The sequence below is a fragment of the Carcharhinus amblyrhynchos genome, chromosome 3, assembly GCF_965287045.1.
Source record: "Carcharhinus amblyrhynchos chromosome 3, sCarAmb.v2.hapA, whole genome shotgun sequence".
In the NCBI taxonomy this organism is placed as follows: domain Eukaryota; kingdom Metazoa; phylum Chordata; class Chondrichthyes; order Carcharhiniformes; family Carcharhinidae; genus Carcharhinus; species Carcharhinus amblyrhynchos.
In genome coordinates this window covers 75,126,563-75,146,561 of record NC_137326.1, presented here as the reverse complement: position 1 = coordinate 75,146,561, position 19,999 = coordinate 75,126,563, and the positions used below count along the sequence as shown (strand labels likewise).

The 19,999-nt window shown below is 41.8% G+C and overlaps 1 protein-coding gene across 3 annotated transcripts in view; it reads left to right on the top strand.

The window, feature by feature from the left end:
• LOC145340856 (AMMECR1-like protein) overlaps positions 1 to 19,502 on the top strand; it is a 69,092-nt gene extending 49,590 nt beyond the window's left edge. For 2 of the 3 annotated variants that reach the window (XM_080185317.1, XM_080185318.1), the window contains 5 exons: positions 2,678 to 2,788; positions 3,698 to 3,812; positions 9,413 to 9,503; positions 10,274 to 10,370; positions 15,139 to 19,502. In XM_080185317.1, coding sequence (XP_080041443.1) covers positions 2,678 to 2,788; positions 3,698 to 3,812; positions 9,413 to 9,503; positions 10,274 to 10,370; positions 15,139 to 15,250 — 526 coding nt within the window. In that variant the 3' untranslated portion in view covers positions 15,251 to 19,502. Of the gene's footprint in view, positions 1 to 2,677; positions 2,789 to 3,697; positions 3,813 to 7,735; positions 7,831 to 9,412; positions 9,504 to 10,273; positions 10,371 to 15,138 lie in introns of those variants that run through there. The other variant, XM_080185319.1, reaches the window with a different exon arrangement.
• Positions 19,503 to 19,999: the final 497 nt, after the last annotated feature.

Genomic DNA, 19,999 nt, shown 5'->3' with positions numbered 1-19,999 from the left:
TGTTAGAGTCAAGAATTTGCTGACACCTCGTGGTCTGGTGTAAGCGTATCAGTTTATTAGGAATTCCTTTTCTGTCTCTTAAAAGATGTTCACAAACTGCTCTATTGTTCTCTGTCTTACAAGTATTATACATTATCATAGAGCACACCCATTCACATTCACTGGTTAATTGAATACATTTGCAGAGGTAACTAACACTAATTGGTTCTGATTTCTGATCATGCATTGTTCACGAGATAGTGGTCTCTGCCAAGGCTAGCTGATCATGAGCTGGGAATGTGCACAACACATCTCAGTATGTTATAACCTTGTAACATGCTCCAGCACAAGTGAAACCTCAACATAATTTATTCAGCAGGATTTATCCCATGAGAAAATTTTAGTACTATTACGCTATAGAAAATGTTATAAAAATTATAAAGGAAAAATATAATCAAACAATTGGCTTCCCACACTGCCTAACAATCACTTGTGAAACAAGGTCAGGTGTGGATAATTAAAAGATACGCACAGACATGCACCCCATGCAAATTTGGAAATTAGAAACTTGGGAAAAGTGACAATGAGCTATTAGATTGTTGTAAAATCCCACCTGACTCACTAATGTCCTTTAGGGAAGGAATCTTGCCATTAGTACCCTTTCTAGCTTACATGGGTTCAGGCCCTGCATATTTATATAAATATTTGTATTTATAAGAATATAAATATGGAATATCTCATAATAGACTACCCTTGGAAAATTCTGCATGATAGCACCTCTACCAATCAGGATCCACTTCTCGACCAACCGATACTGTCTTCTCATGCAGTATAACATTGTTGTTTCCCCTGTCATTGGTGTTCTTGCGATTGTCCTGATGAGGGCAAGACAAAGTTTTGACGAAATATATCTTTTTTTTAGTAGAACTCTCGTTCTGTACTGCCAAACGATTATTTATATTGGATGTAACGATTTGGTGAATATTTGAGATAAATAGCTAACTCCAGATTATCTGGCCCTAAGGGTAATTTACAGAATTTCTGAATAATTAACCAATTTCTGAATATCCAAATGCTGGAACTAATTCTAGAATATCTATTCAGTGGATTTTACTTCAGAATAACTGATCAATATTAACTGCTAAGCTGCACTGGTATACGGCTGCACAACAGCTAAGGTACTGAGCAGGCCTTATTCCAGGATGAAATAATGCATTTGCCACTGCAAAAGAAAATTCGAAAAAGATTGCATGCTTGACTGGCAAAAGTGGACCACTGACGACAACTAAATGTTAAAGGAAGCAGTGCTGATCAGTGGGCTTAATTTTAGACAAATAGAGACACAAAACGCCTCCCAGTATATCTGTAACTATATTGCACAGTGTGAGATATAATAATTCTCATTTATATTTGAGGTGTGAGTCTAATTCCAGGATATTTGGAGTACAAATGTCAGACAAGGTGGGCATGAACCAATTCCGGAATGTTGGAATGGCGGTGCTAATTGCACTCCTCGTTACTTGAAGTGCAGCATTATCCAGGCTACCCTATGATAATCTATGGTATCATTCATTGAAATATCTGTGCCACAAGGCTGTGTCTGGAATATTGGAGCAATTAATAGAGTAATTGCTGCTTCTGGAATATCTGGAGCCAATTCAAGAGTATTTGTGATACAAGGCAATCCTGGAATGTCTGGAATATGGGTTTCCTTGTAGAATATTTGGGATAAATGCCATCTCCATAATATTTTAGGTACTAGTCAATTGCCAATTTATCTTGGGTTTGGAACTAATTCTACACTTTCTGAGGTAATAGTGTTCTCCACATGTTAGACATACACGAGTACTTCCAGAATATCAAGAGGCATTGCATATAATCTGGGAGACTGAACCAGAAATCAGAAATATCATCATTGCCGAATTATCTCTGGGTATGCATGTCATTTCAGATTGTCATCATACTGAGCACTGTTGTAGAATACTGTAGCACTAGATTACATGCAGAATATCTGTAGTAGTAGATTATATCCTGAGTATCTGCACAGTCAGAATATGTGTGGTTACAGAATATTGTCCCATTTGTATGTCTATAATCCAAGATTCTGTCCAAAGATCTGTAGCATCAGAATAGCTGCAATACCAGATCACCACCTGAATATTTGTTGTACCAGTGTCTGTCCAGTACTGGATTATACCTGAATGATTCTATGAATATTCATAGTGCCAGAATGCATTTAGTCTCAGGTTACACCTGGAAGATGTAGCGCCTGAATGTGCATATTCCAGATTATATCCAAATACCTGCAGTACCAGAATATTCATAGTACCATATTGTCCACACGATATAGTGACTGCAAGGATTAATTAAGAATATTCTGAGTTATTTTACTATTCCCAGATATCTGATATGAAGGTATAATCCCTATTTTTGAGGAATACAGATTTATCCCCTAAATACCTGAAATTCTCTGAGCTCTTTGCAGGATATTTGAGGCATATGTCTAATGTCAGAATAACTACTTTACTGGGCAAACATCAGAATTCCCAAGGGATCACAGCCACCCTCCAATATTCGAGGCACTGGGCTTCCTGTAGATTAATCTGTACAGCGGAGTTTTGTGTCAGGTGTTTGTGTTCTGTGCAATCCATACGACCTGATTCTATTATGTAGAAATGAATGGCTTTGTGTTTTCTAGCCCATTGTTTGTAACATGGAAGATGGGCCGAGATAAACGCCTGCGAGGCTGCATTGGGACCTTCTCTGCCATGAACCTCCATTCAGGACTCAGGGAATACACACTTACCAGGTAAGAACGTTTAAGTTCTTCAAGTAATGATAAAAATCCAAGATGAGGACAAAAGGTTTGCCTTACCAATGTGAAAATGCACTCCCCAGCCTTTCAACTTTGCATCGATATAACTAGCGGAGCCGAGTTGGGCTGAATATCTGTACTGCAGAAGTTGGATAGTGGTTTATTTTATGCATGTCGTAGTATCGGAGCCACTATTAATGAAAATTCTGGAAGTCTCCACAGCTGCTGATTGTCACATAGTGATAGGCAGACTTTGTAATATGTAACAATTAGTAAGGCTGCAGACTGAGAGCGTGAAATGACCTATGCAGTGATTGGTACTGGGGGCAACCCGAGTACTCTTGTATGGAATAGGAGGTGAAAAGCTGTGTAGCTCCTTACTGTGTGACCTGCAGCTTCTAATGTTTGGGGAGGGCAGTGGAATTGTATAGGTCTGTGTGAAAAGACAGGACTCCAGCCGAAGAAGGGAAAACCAGCATGCTCTTTGGTTTGATGAGATGGCAGTGAGGGTCGACTGGAGAAATAACCTTTTGTAGTTTATGATTTTGATGAGGGTAGCATAATAGATACTTTCTAATGTTCCAAAAGAAACAAATTCCTGACATTCAGTGGACTTTTGATTTAACCAACAACCTCTACCTGTTAATTGTCTGTCTGCTAATTTAATTTAGTTGTATGCAGATGGTTGAAACTATGTTCATTAGATTAATGTGTAACATGTATCTTCAAATAAATGAAAACGTGTAAAGGTTGGCTCCAGTTCTATCCTTCATCAACTATCTTTCTGGATTATAACAGATCTCACAAATCATCATTGCACAGATTCTCAGCTTCTCCTTCATGCATAGTAGTCTATCAATATCCCAAAATATCTAGCCTAATCGTATTTTTCTCTCCTCACAGTGCTCTTAAGGACAGCCGCTTCCCCCCGCTGACTCGTGAGGAACTTCCCAAACTCTTCTGCTCTGTTTCGCTGCTCACTAATTTCGAGGATGCCAGTGATTACCTGGACTGGGAGGTAATGGAATTCCAGTTCACATTTACTGTCACCACAGGAAGATGAGGTGGGGGCTGGGGTAATCCTTTAAAAAAAATTAAATGGGAAATATTTTTAGTACATTTTTCTCCTGCGCTCTCCCTTCATCTCCCAAAGGTGATGAGTTGTTCTAGAATATGTTGTCTTGCAATACAGGCAGCTTTCTGGTGTCTGAAATATTCAAGTCTGGATAATGTGTGTTGCCCAGGGAGGTAAGGGGTTTTATTACAGCAGAACTGGACTGTGTTATTACCTGATATCCTTCCATGCTTACATGCTTATGGTGTTGTTTCTTGATGCATGGAAGCCCATCACTGTTCCTGTAAATCAAACCAGTAGGAAACCTACACTCACCCTTTCAGGTCCCTTATGGTGTGCAACTGTGCCGTTGGGGGCCACATTCTATTTAACTGTTTCTGACTCCAGGGGAATTGCTCATGTTTAACCAGCAGTGTCAGCGAAGGTTCAATTGGCAGCATTCTTACCTCTGAATCAGAATGCTGTGTTTTTTAATATTCGATCATGGGATATGGGCATCACTGGGTAGGGCAGCATTTATTGCCCATTCCTAACTGCCTTGAGAACATAGAACATTACAGCGCAGAACAGGCCCTTTGGCCCACGATGTTGCGCCGACCAGCTTTTAAAAAAAAACAACACTAACCCACTAATCTAAACCAATCCCATTTCGTCCATAAACCTATCCACAGGTCTCTTAAACGCCCCCAAACTAGGCGCATTTACAACTGCAGCTGGCAGGGCATTCCAATCCCTCACCACCCTCTGGGTAAAGAACCTACCCCTGACATTAGTCCTATAACTACCCCCCCTTAATTTAAAGCCGTGCCCCCTCGTGCTAGCTTTCTCCATCCTAGGAAAAAGGCTATCACTATCCACCCTGTCTAAACCTCTAATCATCTTATATGTTTCAATAAGGTCCCCTCTTAGCCGCCTTCTTTCCAGCGAAAACAACCCCAAATCTCTCAGTCTCTCCTCATAGGATCTCCCCTCCATACCAGGCAACATCCTGGTAAACCTCCTCTGCACCCTCTCCAAAGCCTCCACATCCTTCCTGTAATGTGGGGACCAGAACTGCACACAATACTCCAAGTGCGGCCGCACCAGAGTTGTGTACAGTTGCATCATGACGCTGCGACTCCTAAATTCAATCCCCCTACCAATAAACGCCAAGACACCGTATGCCTTCTTAACAACCTTATCTACTTGATTCCCAACTTTCAGGGATCTATGTACACATACACCTAGATCCCTCTGCTCCTCCACACTATTCAAAGTCCTCCCGTTAGCCCTATACTCAACACATCTGTTATTCCTACCGAAATGAATTACCTCACACTTCTCCACATTAAACTCCATCCGCCACCTCGCGGCCCAGCTCTGCAACCTTTCTAAGTCACCCTGCAAACTATGACACCCTTCCTCACAATCTACCACACCTCTGACTTTGGTGTCATCAGCAAACTTACTAATCCACCCAACTATACCCTCATCCAGATCATTAATAAAAATTACAAACAGCAGTGGCCCCAAAACAGATCCCTGAGGCACACCACTCGTAACCGAACTCCATGACGAATATTTACCATCAACCACCACCCTCTGTCTCCTATCTGCTAGCCAATTCCTGATCCAATTACCTAGATCACCCCCAATCCCATACATCTGCATTTTCTGCAGAAGCCTACCATGGTGAACCTTATCAAACGCCTTACTAAAATCCATATACACCACGTCAACTGCCTTACCCCTATCCACCTCTTTGGTCACTTTCTCAAAGAACTCGATAAGGTTAGTAAGGCACGACCTACCCGCTACAAAACCATGCTGACTGTCTCTAATCAATTCATTACTCTCCAAATAACTATAAATCCTGTCTCTATTAATCCTTTCCAAAACCTTACCCACCACAGAAGTAAGACTCACCGGTCTATAATTCCCAGGGAAGTCTCTGCTCCCCTTCTTAAACAATGGGACAACATTTGCTGTCCTCCAATCTTCCGGTACTATACCAGAGACCAACGACGACCTGAAGATCAGAGCCAGAGGCTCCGCAATCACCTCTCTTGCCTCCCAGAGAATCCTAGGGTAAATCCCATCCGGACCAGGGGACTTATCTATTTTCAAACCCTCTAGAATATCCAGCACATCCCCCGTATCAACTGCAATACTATCTATTTTACACCCCTGCACCCCAGTGTCCTCCTCAGCTACATTCATGTCCCCTTGCGTGAACACCGAAGAGAAATATTGGTTCAATGCCTCTCCAATCTCCTCCGGTTCCACACACAACTTCCCTCTACTGTCTGTAACTGGCCCTAATCTTGCCCTAACCAACCTTCTGTTCTTGACATACCTGTAAAACGCCTTAGGGTTCTCCTTAATCCTATCAGCCAAAGTCATCTCATGTCCTCTTTTAGCCCTCCTTAACTCCCTCTTCAACTCCCTCCTAGCCAATCTAAAACTTTCTAATGCACTACCTGAGCCCTCAAGCCTCATCCGAACATAAGCCTCCTTTTTCCTCCTAACCAACGAATCAACTTTTTTAGTGCACCACGGTTCCCTGGGCCTACCAAATCCTCCTTGCCTGACAGGGATATACCTATCACAGACCCGCAGTAGCTGCTCCTTGAAAAATCTCCACATCTCGGACGTTCCCAGTCCCTGTAATCTCCTAGTCCAACCAATGCTTCCTAATTCTCTCCTAATAGAAGTAGTGGGGTGCCTTCTTCTTGGACTACTACAGTCTCCTGGTGTAGGAAGACCCCATGGTGCTGTTAGGAAGGGAATTCCAGGATTTTTGACGAAGTCACAGTGAAGGAATGGCAGTCTAATCCGCAGCCAGGATGATTTATGACTTGGAGGGAAACTTGCAGGTAGTGTTATTTGTTGCCCTTGTCCTTCTAAGTGGTAGAGGTCGTGAGTTTGGAAGGTGCTGTCCAAGGAATCTTGGTAAGTTGCCGCAGTACAAATTATAGATGTACATTGGATAAAAAGTTGACATCAGCGAGAATTGGGCAATCGTGGATCTTACTGTGTTAGTTTCTTACAGTAATTAATCCCAGTGTACTAGCCAGGCTTTTTAGTAAGATTCTCTGATCAACACGATTTATCTATCTCCAACATCAAGACCATCTATGCAGCTTCTTTTACTACTATCTCCCCTTCCTCAATTATCAACCTCCCACCCCAATCACCCCCTACTAGCTCTTGATCACCATATCTGACTTTAGCCACTTCGTCTTGGTCCTGTATTAATCTGGAGTGTTCCTTCATCACCTGCATGCCTTCTCCTTGCTTATCTCAATATTGAGGCTCAACTTTTGCTTATTGATCTCTACCCTGTTTAAGTTCAGAAAGCTTTTTCTTTAGTCTCCTTTGAGAGTGAACACTGTTACTGATTCTTTTCTTTTGTCTCATCTCACTCACTCACCCGTAGTGACTAATACAAGCTTCTGTAGAAAGATTTGGTCTTGCGTGGAATGGTTGTCAGCTGCTCCTCCCCACTAACACAATGATGTACAAGCAGTAAGACTTTTGTCTCAGATCGACAGAAACGAGGATCAGTGCCAAAGCTGTGAAACAAGTTTCTTGTCTATAAAATAACATTCATTATGTTGGTTTCTGTTTTCTTAAAAAAAAAGTAAGGTAACTATTTCTAATTGTACAATTATAATTATAAGGTAGAACAATGCAAAAAAAACGAACAAGTTCACCATAGTTGAGAGTTCAAAATCCACTCAAGACACTTGAACATGAAATCCACTGACTTTCCAAAAATAATTTCATTCTATAAGTCCAGTCTGGCTCCATTGCTCCTTTTTCATTGTTGATCATGATTCTAACAAAATGATTTCTTTTTACTGATCAGCTTATTAATCTTACAGCTATCACCAATGATTTTCTTATTCGGTCAGGTCCTGTGTTCATCTCAAAAGCAGAACATCTTTGAGGTGCACAGGTGAAGTAGCATCCGAGTGAGACAGGTTAGCATTTTGGTGTAAGCTTCTACTGAACTGGCTAAATACACTAGCATTACAAACATTACTCGTAGATTTGGTGATGCTCAAACCCAAATATTGCCAATGGGTCGTGAGCAGGTTACTCAGAAGGAATGGGCAATCTCACAAATGAAATAGCAACACGTTGTCACCTTGCCTAATGGGGAAACTCATTTCTCTGCTGTCCTTCTACTTTCCATGTTATCAATTGTCTGTGTTTCTCCTTCGGAATCCAGAAGGGGACAGAGCTAATGTTCTGTTGTAATATAGCCACTTGGTGGCGCAGCTGCATTCTCTAAGAGGAAACATTGTGTTGCACTCTGTGCACATTCCAAGTCTTTCTGATGTATCCCGTCGTTGCATTGTGCTTTCTAAAGCAGCTTTGCAGTATTATATTCCTTCATATTCAAATAACTTACTGAGGTAATTGATCACCAGCTCTGGCATTGTGAGGACTGACTCCTTCATTCCAATCAACAGCACAAAGTATGCAAAATTGGACAATGAGACGCAAAGGGTGGGGAGGCTAGTTCTGATGGCAGGTAATAGGTCCTCACCACATTGACTTGCCTAATGGTACAGTAAAAAAGTACATTGTGTCAGGAAAATAGTCACTTCAAAATAAGAACTCAAATTATTTTAATGAATCCATTTTAAGTGTAAGCAGCCAATGAAGGATTATTATACCTGATTGTCAGTGAGACTGCCGTGTGAAACATTAATGATCTAGGTCTAAGTCACATATCCAAATTTGCAGATCACACAAAATTAGGCGTAAATTGTGCAGAAGAAATTGCCGAAGGACCTTCTGTGAATGGACAAAAGTGTGATGAATGCAGTTTAATGTGGAAAGGATAACTTTAGATCTGAACAAAACAAATCAGAATATATTCTCAGTGCTGGAACACTAGAAGCTGAAGAGGAACAAAGGGATTTATTGAGGTGTCCAAGTTTGCAAACCACTAAAGGCCTGTGCGTGGAAATCATACAATCATCAGAAAAGACTAATAGAATGTTTTCCTTCATCTTAAGATGGTTGCAATTCCAGAATGAGGAAATAATGCTTCTGTTGTATGGAGTCCTGATTAGGCCAAGTTGTACACGTCTAGTATACTGGGTTCAGTTTTGGTACTGATCCACAGAAAAGATATTGGTTTTGGAATGCATACTGCAAAAATTCACCTGGAGGGCACTGGAATTTAAAGGGTTAAATTTAAACTTGATTTGAGTTGCCTTGCTAGTAAATGCTTGAGAGGTAAGCAGCTGAGGGCGATGATATTGCAGTTGCCAGTACCTTATCTGAGACCAGCAAACTTGGAATACACCAGGGACTTTCAGGTCTGCATGGCTGTGTTCTACATCAACCATGACAGGAGCTGGACTGTTTAAAGTAATGGCTGGTCAATCAGTCTTTTCATCCCTTGCTAAGTTATTCTGTTACTGAGGTAGCAGTTTGGTGTAGACCTGGCACTGGATGAGGGATCACATTTACATACAAGTGATGGCATGTTAAATGAAATATATTTTGTCTTCTCATAGTAATAAAGATGAATCTGTGTTTAGGTGGGAGTACATGGAATTCGAATAGAGTTTGTGAACGAGAAGGGGGCAAAACGCACAGCAACGTACTTGCCAGAAGTGGCCAAGGAGCAGGGTAAGTGTGACCCACAGTCTGGGAAATCTATTCTTTTCATCCTTTGTTTCTATCTGTTTATTGAGGGGCAGAGTCAGGAGGCCAAGTAGTGAAACATAACTGCAGTAGAGTCACACCACCTTTTCACCATGAACTAAACACCATTGTGAGCAGGAAAGGGGAATAAGCGTTGCTCAGGGAGTGAGAATTATCTGATGAGAGGAAGGTGGTAGCATTGTTTTGGGGGGTGAGCAGGAAGCTGTGCAGTATTATGGATGGCAGGGATGTTTAAAATCTCTGCAAGTCAGTGAACTGAAGACAGATGTTTAAGAGGGTGTGGATCAGTTGTATTTACCCTTTGCCACTTGACCTTCTGACTACTCATCGCTAGATTCAAACTGGAGCTGGCAGCCAGAGGTCCAAAGACTCCAGAGTGAAAAGTTAAGCGGGCAGTTTGAATCACAGTTGATGGCGGCACATTCACTCTACTGCTGATCAGAAGATCTGTTCTTTTGAGTAACCTCATTATTTTGATTGTATGTAAATATGTAATTCATTTATTTGATAGTCTGTCCAACTTGTTTTATGTAAATTTAGTTAAAGTAAAGCATTACAAACAATATGCATCTCATTTTCCCCACGTATTTTCCTTTCGCTTTCTTGATCTTCAATTTGTGTATGTGGCCATATACTAGTGACCTTGCTAGTATTGAAGTCTTGCTGCATGCATTAGCCGATATTAAGATATAAATTTGTCCCTGGCATTACCTGTGTATGTGTTTATTTTGCAGACTGGGACCAGATTCAGACCATAGACTCTCTTCTTCGTAAAGGAGGTTACAAAGCTCCAATCACAAATGAGTTCAGGAAAGCAATTAAACTCACCAGGCAAGTAATGTAGAAAATCTATATTCAAAACTGTATAGTTTTACTATAACTATAGTCAAAACTATTTTTACTCTAACTATATTCAAAATTGTATAATCTGTATGAAGCGACTGGAGGCCAATAACACAAATGTGTCTATGTAAATACTGATGACATATTATCTGTGTGTAGAGAAGTTGAAGCATGTGAGACACAAACCTATACAGAGAAACTTGAAGCTGGTAAGGTGTCAGTAGCTCCAGAGAGGTGAAGCCCCTTTTTTGTTTAGTTTTGATCTGCATCAACTAAAGGTGCAAAACTTTGCTTAATTGTTATCTCTGGTTAATTCTGGAGAATCTTAAGTTGCAAAATGACCTTCTCGCTTCCTTTGGTTATGCTGGCAGGGGTGATGTCCATTGTGATTATTGGCTGTTGGGACTGCGTGTATGGAAGGGTTTGAGGTCATAGAGGTTTACAGCCCTTCAGTCCAACTCGTCCATGCCGCTTTTTCTTTTTTAAAACCCCTAAGCTAACCGCAATTGCTTGCACTTGGCCCAATCCCTCTATATCCATCATACTCATGTAACTATCTAAAAGCTTTTTAAAAGACAAAATTGTACCCGCCTCTACTACTACCTCAGGCAGCTTGTTCCAGACACTCACCACCCTTTGTGTAAAAAAATTGCCCCTCTGGACACTTTTGTATCTCTCCCCTCTCACCTTAAACTTATGCCCTCTAGTTTTAGACTCCCCTACCTTTGGGAAAAGATATTGACTATCTAGCTGATCTGTGCCCCTTATTACTTTTATAGACCGCTATAAGGTCACCCCTCAGCCTCCTATACTCCAGAGAAAAAAGTTCCAGTCTATCCAACCTCTCCTTATAACTCAATCCATCATGTTCTGGTAGCATCCTAGTAAATCTTTCCTGCATTCTTTCTAGTTTAATACTATCCTTTCTATAATAGGGTGAATTGCACACTGTATTCTAAGTATGGCCTTGCCAATGTCTTGTACAACTTCAACAAGACGTCCCAACTCCTGTATTCAGTGTTCTGACCAATGAAACCAAGCATGCTGAACACCTTCTTCACCACTTTGTCCACCTGTGACTCCACTTTCAAGGAGCTATGAACATGTACCCCTAGATCCCTTTGTTCTGTAACTCTCCCTAACACCCTACCATTGATTAAATCCTGCTTCCAAAATGCATCACCTCGCATTTGTCTAAATCAAATTCCATCTGCCATTCGTCAGCCCACTGGCCCAATTGATCAAGATCCCGTTGCAATTGGAGATAACTTTCTTCACTGTCCACTATGTCACCAATCTTACTGTAATTTGCAAACTTACCTATCGTGCTTCCTATATTCTCATCTAAATCATTAATATAAATAATAAATAACAGATAACAGTGGACCCAGGACTGATCCCTGGGGCACATTGCTGGTCACAGGCCTCCAGTTTGAAAAACAACTCTCTACAACCACCCTCCAAAGCCAATTTTGTATCCATTTAGATACCTCACCCTGGATCCCGTGAGATTTAATCTTATGCAACAACTTATCATGCGGTACCTTGTCAAAGGCCTTGCTAAAGTCCATGTTGACAACATCAGCTGCACTGCCCTCATCTATCTTCTTGGTTACTCCTTTAAAAAACTCAGTCAAATTTATGAGACATGAGAGGATATGATAGATTGGTATTGGGGGGGGGGAATCTATTGATTTTTTTTTCAGTCGAGGGGCAGTGAGTTGAAACCTATTTTGAATATGCATGCCCCTAACCTTTAACTGGTTTGGAGGAACTGGAGTCTGGGGCTATGAGTCATTGTTACCTCTCAACAGCTATAATCTCATTGTGAGTGACGAATGGCCCTTGCTTTCCCTGAGAATATTCCTTGGGGAGCAGAACTTAAGGCTGAATCCTTTCTGTTACGTTGCGCACTGGAGTTCAAAAGGAGTCCCTCTTTGAGTCCCTCTGAATCCAGATCTGAAAATGTCTCCGTTAAAATACTAGTGTACAGGTTATGATTACTAACCAGTTTATTTGCATTTAAGTTATATACAAAGAAATATTAGGCAAACTGCAAGATGAGTCTGCCAAACATGGACATGTAGATTGGAAAGTGTCCTTTAGCTATTTTACGCACATTTCTTTGATTGTTTCAAATGTGCAGCGGTCTCTCCATTTTCAGGGATTCTTAAATATAGTATATGCCTTTCTTCTTTAGTTGGGTCACTGGCTGTCAGAGAATTTTATGATGTTTTTGCTGTTTGAAGAGTCCTAGAATATGTTGTGCAAGGTACTCTTCCTTAAATGTTTCTTCAAACATTCCCAGGTCCAATTTAAGATTGTCTCAGGAAGGATTCTGTAAGAGAAACTATATCATGGACTAGATACAGGGTCTAGCTTCTATATTAATAAAATAACTCTGCATTTCATAAGGTCAGGACACTCCAACGCATAACACAACTAGCAAGTACTTTTGAATTGTAGTCATTGTTAGAGTGGAGGGAAACTGAACAGTCACATTGCTGTTCGTGGGATCTTGATCAGCAACAATGAGATAAATGACTGGATGGGGTTGTGGAATCTTTTACATCCACTTCAATGATCAGATAAGGCCTCAGCTTGAGATCATCCAAAGTTTACACTTAAAGTAATTTGGCTCCACGAGTTATGAAGAACAAAGAATATTTATTAACAGTAACAACTATATACAGAGCAATGCAGATGCAATGTACTTTAGTGAAGAAGTGCCAGTCTAGACTGCGATCAGTCCTTTGGAGTGGGACATGAATTCACAAACTTTTGACTCTGAGGGAAGAGTTCTACCAGTAAGCCACAGGAGTACTTCAGGTTTTATTGCCAAGTAAAGTACAGAATAGATTACATGCAGGTAAAACTCCCTCTTCATTGTCCTCAGAACAGATACAATATGGTAACTCTACTCTACTTATTGAGCCTTTTCAGTTAAGGAAATTTAATCTCTTGAGATGTTTTCTTCTACGTTGAAGATGCCACATACCAGGTTGTTATGCAGTGAGTAGGTGCAAGGTGCACCTTGGGCGGCATGGTGGCAGAATGGTTAACTCTGTTGTCTCACAGAGCCAGGGACCTGGGTTCGATTCCTGGCTTGGGTCACTGTCTGTGTGGAGTTTGCACGTTGTCCCCATGTCTGGATGGGTTTCCTCTGGGTGCTCCAGCTTCCTCTTACAGTCCAGAGATGTGCAGGTTAGGTCCATTGGCCATGCTAAGTTCTCCCTTAGTGTACCTGGACAGATGTTGGAGTGTGGCAACTAGGGGATTTTCACAGTAACTTCATTGCAGTGTTAATATAAGCCTACTTGTGACTAATATATAAACTTTACTCAACTGATTGCGCTGTTAAAGAATGTGACATAGGGTTATTGACTAAATCCTTAAATGGTGAGTTTTGTGTTTACCAATGCCAGCAGTTGAAATTGCTGAGTGATGGCCATTTTCTTCCTTGCAGAATGAATAGAAAGAAATTTGATTTGGTAGGTCATTTTGGTCTGCTGTTGATGATAATTAGCTCAAAGACAGAAGTACTCTCCTCATTTACTGGGCCAAGTGTTTGGGTGAAGCAACAAAGAAAAAAATAGTGAAAGCAGAAATGGAAAGTGCATGAAATAAAAGCAGGAAATAGACCTGCAATGGGTCTGTCAGTATTTGAAAAGAAGAACAAGTTAACCTTTCAGGTTTATATCATTTGTTCCAAATGTAACTGCACAATGGTAACCTAAGATTCATCACTTTAAATGTTGACATACTGGGAAGCAAATTGAAATAGTAAAGGAAGGAGGTTTCTTGACGGCAGATGAAAATTTTAACTTGATAAATGATTGAATGTGGGACTTGAATCTGGTTACTTCACTTTGAAGCTAATCAACATTTTGAATCTTCAGGTATTCTTCCATTATAGAAGAGTGTGAAGTAGTGGATGTATTTTCAGGCTGCTTAAATATCTTTAATTGACTGAAACAGTCTCACATATGCCATATGGACATCAGTGGTTCAAGAATGCAGCTCACCACCACCTTCTCAAGGGCAATTAGGAATGGGCAATAAATGCTGATCTGCCAGCAACATCCCACGTCTGATGAGAGAATTTTAAAAAAGTACATAATGTGAAAGCTTCTTCAATGGTTGCAACCTTTTTAATAGTAATTAATAGTATGGGTTAGGTGAGAGAATTGAACAACTTCCATAACCAGAATGATGAACGATCATCAATTAAAAGCTGAGCTCCGGTCTGTATTTTCCTGGAAGCGCCTGGAGCAGATTTTGAACCCTGAAACATCTAACTTTGAAAATTGCACCAGTGACACAAAGGAGTGCTTCCTTGGAACTGATAATTGAATAGCTCAGTTGGACAATGATACCTTATTCTCTCTCGTGTTGAGTTATCTTTCATTTAGTCAGAACAGCTATTGGACCACTACAATTCGTACTGACAATCCTGGGTTAGACTGGAGGGTGGGGAGGGCCATCATCAGTAATTGCTGCTGATTACAGTCCACTTGTGGATACTTGTTTCCTCAAGTCAGATGCTGTGCTAATTTTAAAGGGTCCTGCTGACACGCACTTCTTCAGGAAATTAGCCTCTTTGGGAAGGTAGTTGGATTGGCTTTCCATCATTGGTCCACGTTTTCAGAAAGCAGGGTGGGGGTTGGTATAGCATGTATATTCAATTGTGCCACTTGTCTGTTTGAATCCAACCAGAAACAGCCATGTTAATGTGCTTCCATTTATTTTTCTTCAGGTACCGCAGTGAGAAAGTAACAATCAGCTATGCGGAGTACATGGCCTCTCGACAACACTATTTTCAGAATGGCACCCTCCATGCTCCACCTCTCTACAATCATTACTCCTGACAACAGGCTGCACGACCAATCACGGGACTCCACCTATGACCTCATCGGGGGTGATGCCTCCACTTCCTGGTCTAGTTACTTTTACTACTGCACTATTTTATGATGCTAGCTTCCGTTGCCAAGCACGCCTTCGGTCAGCGCTACCTCAGACAGACTTGGCAACGGAATGCTGCAGTGAAACAGTAGGATATTGTTGGGGGACGGGGAGGGATTTCTATCAAATCTTGTTTCTGTTTCTATACTTGTTTACCTATGTTTGCCTTACTTTGGTAACTTGCAGGACTCCAAATATGAACTGCAGGTTTTAGTACTGAAACCATTGATGTGTGTAGGGTGCTCAGGCTCTTGACAATGGACAGCATTTCCACTTAGTTGCTATTTTCAGTTGTGTCCCTCGAAGCCACATGGCAAGGTCACTGGTTTTCACGTGCAAAGTGATTTCCCCAAAACGCTGGTCAAAATAGGGGAAAATTCCAAAATCCTGTGTAATAAAAATGGAGTTTGAATTTATTCAGTCAGCACATACCAATGATCTGCCAATAGGTGCAACTGAAAATAGGGTCAGAACAGAAATGTTTTCCTTTGTCCCTTACAAAGTCCTGTCCCCTGTGACACAAGTATTAACTTGAAGCATATAACAGGATTTCAAGCCGACATGTGCGTAATTGCCATCTGCCATTTGGCATGCGATTGCGTGTTGCGTGCCTGCAGGTCAAGTAAAAACCAGGTGTAGATGCTGGATTTCTCTGCACATTATACAAGAGTACAGCACAGTCCCAGATCCAGCAGTCACTCTGGCAATAATCCGGTTATCTTTTAATGAACAGTATTGGAGGGGCATTAAAATCTAATAAGGTTTTTTTTTGGCCTCATTTACTACTTGTATATCTATAGCCCAAACGTACACGTTTTGTGAATGAAAACCCTTTGATAAAGTGAATTGTATTTAATCTGTGTCTCTTGGTCTGTGTATGACATTACATGCCTGTTTTTCATAGCCCTGCTTTCTCTGGAATAATCCTGCTCTCTTGGTGCAGAAACGTTTTCCGGTAGACAGGGCACTGAATGCTAACGTTTGAGTTTAGCACTGTGGAGCTCAGGATTCTTTCACAGAGTCGTGATTAAATGTTCAAAGTCAGTCCCTCCTATTGCTTATTGGGTAAAGACTGCCAGGAGCAGCACTAAGTGACAAGAGCATGCTAGATTTGAATCACAAGCTGGGCTGAATGACCTGATCACCATTCAGTGCCCTATAATTGACCTCAATACCCCCAGGTCTAGGGAACAGGAAAAATCAGTCAGTCCCCACTGTTGGTTACAGTCTGGTTGAGTCGTGCTGTAAAATGCCCATGTTTTTGTGAACAGTTGAGGACAAGATCAGGTTTGCCAGTGAGGACGTATATGATCAAGTAGCTTCTGGATGTTTTCTCTTTGAGCTTGTGTGGAACAAATGAAGGGAGAATACAGAAATTGGTACCACTTATTCTCATCATTATTGTACTAAATTTAAACAATCTAAAGACTGATAACTATTAAGAGTATTATTTTAATGGCTATGTTCTTTTAATGGTAATATAACCCACAATTAATCATATTGTCACCATAAATTTGCCTAGAAATGAGTCAGTTCCATATCTTAGCTGACACAGATGCAAGTAAAATATTATTTGTTATTTCTTCACTTAACGTCCATAAAGAAAATCATGACCAATTGACCACAAAAGCTCTGCTGCACAATATTTTAGTACAGTCACTGTGGTCAACTTTAGCCCAATCTTTCACTCTGACTGGTCAGTCATTGATTCAACCATCAGTCCTATGAATTCCGGGTGGAAGCTGAATAATTGTTCCAGCTCAAAATCCCAAGTAGGTCAGCTGGGGTTGTGAGTAGAGTCAGGTCAGTAATATTGAGTGTTGACAATATGGTCAGAGACATCAATCGGAGAAAGAGAGAACAAGGGAGACTGACGTAACAAACACTTATTAACATGACAGCTGCATTGATGGAATGGCTGTGTCAGTGGGTAAGTAGTTACTCAATAGAATGCCAGACAGAACATGATGTGTTATCAATCTGTTAATTTAATTGAAAAATGTGTGTTCCTGTCAGCTGGGCAGTTAGGAACACCCTACTGGAAATCGGGGATTTTTGATTCCATTTACCACCCCCAATCTAATGGGGAACAAAAGGAGGCCACTCGGGTGCTCAAGGTTGTTCCATGTTCATTTAGATTGTGGCTGCTGTATAGCTTAACTCTATTTACCTGTCTTGGTTTTCTTATCTCTTGATATCATTACTTAACAAAAATAGCTACCCATCTTAGATTTGAAAGTTTCAACTTACACTACCAGCCTGAACAATTGTTTTTGGCAAGGGGAAGGAAAAGTTCCTGTTTTCCACCATCCTTTGTGATGAAGTGCTTCCTGGCATCATCTCTGAGTTGTCTAGCTCTAATTTTAAAGTTTTCTATCCCCATTATTCAGTACTGCTCCAACAGTGGAGATTGATCTTAATCAAGCCTTTAATCACCTTTAAACACCTTGATTCTATCTCCCCTTAATTTTCCTTATTCAAGAGAACATAGAATCATAGGAACCTTCCAGTGCAGAAGGAGGCCATTTGGCCCACCCAGTCTGCACTGACAACAACCCTACCCCAGACCCTATTCCTGCTAATCCCTCTAATCTACACAGCCTGGGAACACGAGCCTAGTCTATGCAACATGCCCCCACTTAACCCTTCAAGCTTTGGCGTGATTTTGTATTGCAGCTCCTCCCAGGCCAGTGTATCCTTGCTGAACTATGGTGCTCAGATTTGAATACGTGACTTTGCTTGACGTCTAACTGTAGCATTGTCTGTAGGATTTTAATGGTTTTGATCCATGCCCCCTAAATCACTCTTCCACAGTTTCTAGCTTTCCGCTATTTAGAAAATCCTCTGATCTGATTATCTTTGTTCCAAAATGGATGACCTCACACTTTCCCACTCTGAATATCTGCCAAGGTTTTACTCATTTAATCTTTCAATGTAACTTTGCACCGAGGTCTTAAATCTCTATGTGCATCGTTGAACAACTATTAACCATCATGAGTACACACAGTTGTTGCTAAGTGTCTACTTCACAGGAAACCACTTTGGGCTGCTTTATACTGCATTTTAGTGCAGTGACTGCCTTTTTGGCTGAGGATCAAGCACCAACTGTGCAGATGGTCGAAAGCACTTAATGTTCATGAAGTCAGCTAAAGCAGGAAGGGGATGTGATTTAAAAGCCTGGCCAAAAAGGTAAGAACTTGCATCTTGTTAGCGTTTTTTAACTATCACAATCCGACTGATAGTGAGAGACAAGGTAGTATCTGCATGTGAAATATGCAGAGCTGTCTCTGACATTGCAGGCAGTGAAAATGGCTCTACCAAAAGGTTCCATACTGCAAACTCATTACGTAGAGATCAGTTTTGCATTTCTGATACTTGTTTTCTTTTTATTCTCCATTTATGTTGTTTTGCTTCTCTATTGCCTCTCAACTCCCTCAACTTCTCCACAATCTCTTCTTTCCTCCAGATATTTACTCTCTACTTCCTTTCTCCTTTTTCTGCCTCTATTCTCCCCAGCATTTGATCTCACTTTGTGTGTGTTCCTGTGCTTCCCTGCTTTCCCCACTCCTTATCTTTATCTCCCACTGCTTTTTCACATTCCCTCGCTGGTCAGGAGTGTCTCCTGTCCATTCTCTCATTTATCCCCATAGGAACAGGAATAGACCATTAAGCCCATTTAATGACATTATGGCTGATCTGTGGCCTAACTCCAGCCAAGAGGCCGCCCCCAGCCCCCAAGTCTTTGGCCCATATCCCTTAATACCTTTGCTAAACAAAAAGATCCTTCTCAGATTTGAAGATTAGTTAAAGTAAAGTTAGTTTATTAGTCAGAAGTAGGCTTACATTCACACTGCAATGAAGCTACTGTGAAAAACCCCTAGCGACTGATCTAACATCAACTGCTGTTTTCGGAAGAGAATTTCAAACTTCTACCATCTTTTATGTGTGGAAGTGCTTCCAAACATTTCTCCTGAACAGTCTGGCCCTAATTTTTAGATGATGCCTGCTAGTTCTAGAATCCCCAACCAGTAGGAATAGTTTATCCTTATAAATATCCTAAAAAGTTCAATTGGACCACACCATCACCTAAATTCTAGAGAAAATAGGTCTGATTTGTAGAATCTCTCCTCAGAGTTAAACACCTGAAGTGCAAAGATCATCCTAAGGATATCCTATCATTTCCTATCCCTCTCCCCACCCCTCCTGCAGCCTCTGCCCCTTCCCGGTCGCCCTCCCCCTTCCCGGTCGCCTTCCCCCCTCCCCCTTCCCGGTCGCCGTCCCCCGTCTGCCTTCCCGGTCGCCGTCCCCCGTCTGCCTTCCCGGTCGCCGTCCCCCGTCTGCCTTCCCGGTCGCCGTCCCCCGTCTGCCTTCCCGGTCGCCGTCCCCCGTCTGCCTTCCCGGTCGCCGTCCCCCGTCTGCCTTCCCGGTCGCCGTCCCCCGTCTGCCTTCCCGGTCGCCGTCCCCCGACTGCCTTCCCGGTCGCCGTCCCCCGTCTGCCTTCCCGGTCGCCGTCCCCCGTCTGCCTTCCCGGTCGCCGTCCCCCGTCTGCCTTCCCGGTCGCCGTCCCCCGTCTGCCTTCCCGGTCGCCGTCCCCCGTCTGCCTTCCCGGTCGCCGTCCCCCGTCTGCCTTCCCGGTCGCCGTCCCCCGTCTGCCT